Source organism: Phycodurus eques, chromosome 12 (assembly GCF_024500275.1).
Source record: "Phycodurus eques isolate BA_2022a chromosome 12, UOR_Pequ_1.1, whole genome shotgun sequence".
Taxonomy (NCBI): Eukaryota; Metazoa; Chordata; class Actinopteri; order Syngnathiformes; family Syngnathidae; genus Phycodurus; species Phycodurus eques.
The window spans coordinates 15,162,759-15,169,988 of NC_084536.1; the positions used below are offsets into that span (position 1 = coordinate 15,162,759).

General features: G+C 40.1%; 1 protein-coding gene across 1 annotated transcript; it reads right to left on the minus strand.

Annotated features, from left to right (window-relative positions):
- cd302 (CD302 molecule) lies at positions 1–7,230 on the minus strand. Its single transcript, XM_061692519.1, has 6 exons — positions 7,058–7,230; positions 4,690–4,815; positions 4,334–4,444; positions 3,755–3,937; positions 2,076–2,096; positions 1–1,971 (listed from the first exon to the last, which is right to left on the minus strand). The coding sequence occupies exons 1-6, from the start codon at positions 7,146–7,148 to the stop codon at positions 1,769–1,771; spliced, it is 735 nt and encodes a 244-aa protein (XP_061548503.1). The 5' UTR covers positions 7,149–7,230; the 3' UTR covers positions 1–1,768.

Here is a 7,230-nt window from a genome sequence, read left to right on the forward strand (position 1 = left end):
TCCTTGTAACAGTGTTACTTTATTATCGAGGAGCAGGGCTCAGATTGTACTAGATCCACGTTAAAATATATTGCACAGAAGGATCATATGGAAGCAAGTCACAATTCTGAAATATTCTGATCACAGAGCACATTTCTACCTACAGTACTGGCTTGCATTTCTATGCTGAAAAGGAGAGGGGGGCGGGGGGAGAAAACAATACAAATACAAGAAAAAAACTGATCCAACCTTTTCATTGCACAAAATTCACTTTTGATCTGTTGATTCAGGAGCACAAACGGGGTAGGTGAAAGACAGTTTGATTATTGTGCAAACACAAGCAGTCATTTGGTTAAGCAACACTGTATTGGCCTAAAGTAGAAAAATAGGGGGATTCAGGGCATCACTGTAACAATACGTAATGAGCTTTAGCAATGGTTTGGATGCACCTCATTGGCAACATTCACACTTTTATAAAGAAGTCACATCAACTATTCACAAATGAAAGGCCACTCGAGTTCTTGTAAGGTGGACGAATGCTGAGAGAAAAAAAAACCTGATATTTGGTCAGGGTTAAGAGAGTTAAAAAGAGTCGTAGTTTCGAACAAAAATCTCATATTAGAGACAGTAAGAAAGGATGTTGTAATTTCAAAATGCAAACGAGTTGTGAGCCTTTCTTTAGACAAAGATTTAGCTTTGGGGTGGGGAACCCTACTTATGCAATTCTTAAAACAAGTAAAACCACAGAGCTGTGATTAAAAAAAAAAAAAAAACATTCATCCACAGACACACATTTTTCCAAAAAACCCATGTCAAGTGAATTTAGAGATTTGTTTCTATATACATTATACATGTTTGAAGATAATTGCTGAAAACGTGAAAAGACAGAACGGCGTCGTACTAGTACAACCAACTTTGTATTGATTGTTGACATTGTGAAGCGCGGCATTGATGAAGAAAAAGAAGGGGAGACCAATGCAGCTGCATCACAAGCAGACAGTCTCTTGGCTCCACTATCAGATAGTGACGACATAACATCGCAATTTCATTGTGGAGATATAGTGCAAAAATGTTTTTCCGCCATTTAAGTTTTCTTAGTATTAGAACCTGAGCTGGCCAGCGACGTAGTTAGTTTGCGAGCTAACCGGTGGCTAGCGCCTCTCGTCGCGGCGAGGAAAGTGGGATTTATTCCAGCCACCGGAGGCTTTAAGTGGATATATTTTCATGGCTCAAACATGTATGGATGGACGTGTAGGCATAAGAAAGTCGCGAGATGAAGTAGCATCTACTCTGCAGCTAGGTGTGGTTTCGTGCATTCAGCGGACACGCATGTGACAGCAGCGACAACTGGATTTTTCACGATTTTGAAGCCTCGTTTTATATACTTGGCAATTTGTTTAATCATTCAAATTTGCCATGGTTAGCAACGCTCTTAGGTGGTGTGTCAAATTTAAAACATTTATTTTCACTTCACAAGGACTTTATACAAACTAAAAAAGGTTGCCCACCCCTGATTTGGCTTATTAGATGTTCTTTTGTAATCTGCATCCTCAATTTTATGAGAGTAAAAAATGCTCAATGCTGAAAATGACCTCACCCAAAGTTTAGATCCTACCTAAATGAATGCCTGACGAATACATATAATCAAATGCCACTCAGATGAAATGTATATGAATGCTTGTTAGTGTAGATACTACTCGACTTTGAAATGGTGACATCTTAACATTCCGAGTCAAAACATTTGGCACTGGTGTTACCACGCTGAGCGCGGATGGAGTTGAACTTCCTCCTACGGGCCGCTGTCGAACTCCTCAGCCTCCACCAGGCAGGAGCGGTCGCCGTCGGGGGCTCTGAACGGCGGGTGGTACTCGAAACCTGTGACGACGGTGGAGCCCGGATGTCGCTTCTGGTGCAGGAACCAAACGACGGCGGAGACGGCCATGATGGCGATTACGCTGAGAATGACCAGCGCTGACAGCAGTCCGCTGGGTTCTGATGGAGGACAATCGACAATGCAGGGAAGTGAGCACTCAAAATAAATAGTATTAAAAGTGTGTAAGTAGGGGCAAAAAAAAAAAAAAAAAAAAGAACCTTACTTTGTTTGGCTTTCTCTGCTTCTGAAAAAAAAAAACAAGCAAGACAACCTGTGAGTTACTGAGAGAAAAACTAAGTTGGAGCCCTATTAATTTTGAACGAGAAGACATCAAAAGGCATTTGCACAATTCTTCTTTGAATGCCCTCCGTGACAAGCGACGGATCGGCAGACCTTCAGTGGTGAATCCTGGAAATAGTGCTAAGCCTCTTGTTCTTCGCCTTTGATCCTGGACACCTACTTTTTGACTTCGCTAGCCTATTGCAGCTTCTCCATACACGTTTTGCAACCTTCGTAAAATGATTTGTAGCGGTCCCCCTTCTAAAGCAAGAGATTCAATCACAGCTCCTTGCTTCTGACGGGCAAGCAACAATGACATCATTCCCAAAATGGCTGACAGGAAGAGGCGAGGCTTAAATACAACTTTGTTTTTTTTGTGTACCCTGCCTCTCAGCCAAAGTCAGCTGGGACAGGGTCCAGCTCACCCAAGACCCTAATGAGGACAGGCGCTACAGGAAAAAAAAGGACAGGCGCTACAGGAAATGGACTTAAGGCCTGAATAAAAAATTTGGAACCAATTGACATCAACTTCAAGATATAATTATTCCATGTCTGAGCAAGATTTTTCGTTGAAATGTCAGCGAACGCTCGAGCCGTCACGATGTGTCATGTGATCAATAAGCGTGTATGGAATGAAGTGTGCTTAGGATGGAATCTTGGGGTCGGGGGTCATGATGGTATGTACAGTAATCCGTTTCAGCTCGCCACTGGACAACATTTCAAACTTTCTTCAATCACTAGCCTGGTTATTCTAATACATTATTTTAAGGGATGCATGAATGCAGGAAAGACATGGTTTTTCTATTGTCTTTATGTCTTAATGTTAACAGTGGTAAGCTTAGTTTTACAATTAAGAATGAAAAAATGCGACTTATCCCTGGGTCATCCCTTAGTTAAGCTGCCATATATGTCACTCACCTCTCTGTCTTGCAGTGTCGCAGACGACAACACCGCTCCTCCATTCTTTATTTCCCTTGTGTTAAAGCATGTGCCACCATCGTATTTGTCCATCCACTCACTTCAGCCCTTACAGTGAGCTGGAGCCTACTACTGTATATACTGAAAGGTGGTGTACGTCCTGGACTGGTAGTTTATTTTTTCCCCGTTCCCTTAATAAAAAAATATCATATACTAGATGAAATGCATTTTCTTTTAATTAGTGCTGTCTTTGTAAGATCTCTTAAATACGGGGTACGAGCCGTCGGGATGTTCCGTTCACAAAGCCGTGGCTCGCGACTTGAAGTCGCCACGAAAGGGGGGGGGGAAGGAATGTGCTGAGGTGGTTTGCTTTTCGGAAGGATATTGCTTCACTTTACGTTTTTGATATATATTCTTATTTGGAGAATGTTTTGCTATACGCGTCAAACTATTCACAGTACGATTGCGATTGGTAGAATGACGCGCACGGTGCATGTTGAGTACCGAAGTTCTTTTGCCTCCTAGATCGCAGGACCTTGTGATGTGACTACTGCGCATGCGCACATCGCAGTGACGATGCTCAAACAATATATCGCGATGCCCTACTTCATAAAATGGCTCCTTTACAATTAATACATGTTTTATGATGGTGAGAGAGGTTCAGAGACGGACCAGCATTTTATACAAAAGAAAAGTCACACATACTCTGAGCCGTCTCACAGACCACTCCGTTCTCCAGATCGTCCAAGCAGCTGACACGTTCCCACTTCCCCGTATCGCTGTGCACAGCCACACAGGTATCCAGGGGCACGAAGTCCAATGGGGACGAGCCCGCTTCCCAGTTGGTGAACTTCACCGCTTCGTCGTCAAACCACTTCATGTCTTCAACTGGTAAGAGTGATTACATCAGCACCAACCGTACTGGACTACTGCTGAAAGAAATCACTGATGCACATCTTTCACTTCCTAAATAGTTGCAAAAAAAGGAGGATATCCTGAAGCCTTGTCAGGATGTACAGTGAGCTGGAGGGGTAAAGCTGCTTTTTATTTTTACTTTGAGGAAAAACAAAAGCAAATTACAAATGAGCGGATATTTTAAAATCGCACTTAAACTACTAAACAAGTAAGACCACCATAACAAAACTTTGACAACATATTGAATAGGCTTACTCCCACCATTCCGTTTGAAAATAACCCCACGTGTAGGTATTAACCAAATAACCTGACTTGATCTTGGCATCAAGCCTGCATCTTTCCACAAGTCTGTTGTCACATGACACTTACTGTTTGTATCGTAATACATTCCCAGCCACACATTGACTTCGCCTTTCCACACCTCAGGACTATATTTAACCACAAAGTCATTCTCTTCGGCACTCTGGATGGACAGCAGCTCTGTAAAAGGGATTTTTTTTTTTTTAAATAAATGACAGCAGATTTACAGATATAGTGACTGGCCACAACATTAGGTAAAAATTCAATATTTACTGTCAATAATAACAAATAGAAATTACTGTATTATCTTTGTAAATGCAGAATTTTTGATTCAGCTCTGATTGATTGTGCCTGTTGGTCATATTTTCACATGAGCTGTATTTTTTTAAAAAAATAATTATAAAAATAATGACAATTTTTCATACCAGAGTTTAGGCAGAGGCTTTTGGCATTCTCATAATTATACACTTTGAGTTTGTCTTCTTCTCCATGGACAAAGTGGTAGCATCTGTCTTTAAAGGGCACCCAGGTGCGTCCATCAGCAGGACAGTCTGAGGACAGAGAGTGATTAAAAAACGGAAAAACAGTGTCAGGTGTATTTTGAGTAGTTCCAATTGTAAACACATTGCAGAGTGACACTAAAATCACGGTGCGGGAATACTACGGATAGACCGATTACCAGCCGGGCCCATAATCAGCTGGGCCGATTACTAGCGCTGGTGTTCGGCATATCAGCATCAACCTAAATTATAAATCTGACGGCCAATAACAGGTCAATTTAAAACTGGGCAAACGTCATGGAACAATTTATTTTTTAAAATTTCATTTAACTTCATAAGACATGTTGCTGATCCTGGGAGCTCCTTGTACTTTTTTGTTAGAATTTTAAAACAAAGATGTGCATTGTCTAAGATAAAAAGAAACAAAATATATCATGTCGCAAATCTGAACAGCTGTTTAATAAAAATATGTTTAAAGGCATTTAAACAAAGTGTTGAAGTTTGTATGATTTGAAATTTTGACACCAATATTTTGCCTTTTACAGCAAATGAATATCGGCTCCTAATAATCGGTATCAGCACTGAAAAAAACATATCAGTCTATCTCTAGATGGCCAGTGGGTCTAACACGGCCCTCGAGGGTAGTAGCGGTTTCTGGTATGTGCATGATGTGCGGTCGCACAAGGTGGCATTGCTTGGGGCGGCAATGGACCCCAACATAAAACGAAAATTGCTGTGTGTCATTATTTTTCAATTGAGTGATGTGGACGTGTTAATTGTTGCCGTTTGTATGGGAGACCCCCTCTGTAGAAGACACTTCCCTCGCGTATGGTGCCATTTAAGCTATGGGACCACCAGCGGCATTCATCTGCTCATCAAATGGTCATAATAATAAGAAGTGTGCTTAAATGTTGCGTCACGTTTAAAAGGGTGAGAGGGGTGGGGGTCTGGCCCTTGCAGGACCTCATAAAAACTGAAATGACTCCTGATAGAAAAAAAAGCTTCCCCAATCACATGAGCAACATTAGTCTCAGCAGATTTCCCGGTTTAAACCTTTTAAAGACAATAATTGCAACAAATAATTAGTTATCAGTTAATTCCCTGATAGGAGAAAACTTGCTTAAAAAGACAATTGATCCCAATTAGTAGGTCACTTAAATTCCTTTTCATTAGTCGTAGCTTTGTTTGCTGTAGATTTAATTTAACTTTATGGAACTTTAATAGGAATCCTAAAATTGAGGTTACTAATTTATCTAAATGTTGAGTCATTGATAATAGTAGTAAACTTGCTGAAAAAAGATCTAATCAAAAAAAAGGATCCTGATTTGTTGGATGTTTAAATGCCTGTTCATTACCTGAAGCTCCTCTTTATGAAGATTTTAAATGTACCTTCATGCTGATCTAACAGACTTCTGCTTCAGTAATCCCAAAGTTGGAGTTATCAATTGTTACTCAACGTTAAATAAATTATAAATAGAGGTAAAATACCTAAAAAGCTATCGAATCCTGATTTGCAGACCATTTTAATCCTTATTCATTCGCTGTAGTACTAGTGATTGAAGTTTAGAGAATTAAAAAGGATTGATACAACAGTAATCTCAAAAATTACAAATTATCGCTCTATGTGAAATCAACTGCAGTATCAATAGTAGAAAACTCGCAGAAAAAGTCATTGCATCCTGATTTAGAAGACATTTTAATCACTGTTCATGTGTTGTAGCTCTACTTTATGTAGATTTAAATAAACCTGATGTTAATTTAACAGGTCTTCTGTTAGTTATTCCAAAATTGCAGGAATCATTCAGTGTTATGTAAAGTATAAATAGTGGTAAACATCCTTTTAAAGACAATGGGTCCTGATTTGTAGGCCATTAAAACCCTTATTTATGAACTGCAGCTCTACTTGTTGAGGTTTATGTCAATTAAATAGGATTTATGACACAATAATCCTCAACATTTAAGATATATCTTAATAAATTAAGTAGAAATAGTGCTAAACTTGCCCGCTAGTAGGCCAATGCCTGTTTAACAGTCGTTGACGGTATTTTTTGGTTTTTTTTTTTTTAATGTCTATTTAACATAACTTTCAGGGAATTTAGGCCCCAGTTCACAAGAAAATCTTCAATTTGAGAACCATGCTACACTGGCTCCAAAGCTAACCAAACAAGGTAACAACAACTTAGCGAAAGAAAAGAGGAAAAAGAGGCCCATAATATTCACGCATCAACTGTGTTGAGTGTGAACATTGCGTTATATCGTAAGTGAGTGAGGCGAAGTTCGCCGCGGTCCTTACCTCCCGTCCAAGCCGCCTGAGGTTGGAGAAGAAACATACACAAGCAGCACGTCAGGGACAGAGAACGACCGCGTTTCTCCAGCGACTCCATGACAGAAAAGAGCCACACACAATAAAAATACTTGACACGAGAAGCCCCAACCTGTTTTTTTTGGTCCTGTTTGCAAGGCGAT

What these genes read in the sequence shown, in the direction of transcription:
- cd302 (XM_061692519.1), bottom strand. Translation starts at nt 7,148, where the DNA reads ATGGAGTCGCTGGAGAAACGCGGTCGTTCTCTGTCCCTGACGTGCTGC. An exon ending in TCAGGCGGCTTGGACGGGAG is followed by an intron (nt 4,816 to 7,057) that starts GTAAGGACCGCG and finishes CTCTGTCCTCAG; the next exon opens with ACTGTCCTGCTGATGGACGC. An exon ending in AATGTATTACGATACAAACA is followed by an intron (nt 3,938 to 4,333) that starts GTAAGTGTCATG and finishes CACTCTTACCAG; the next exon opens with TTGAAGACATGAAGTGGTTT.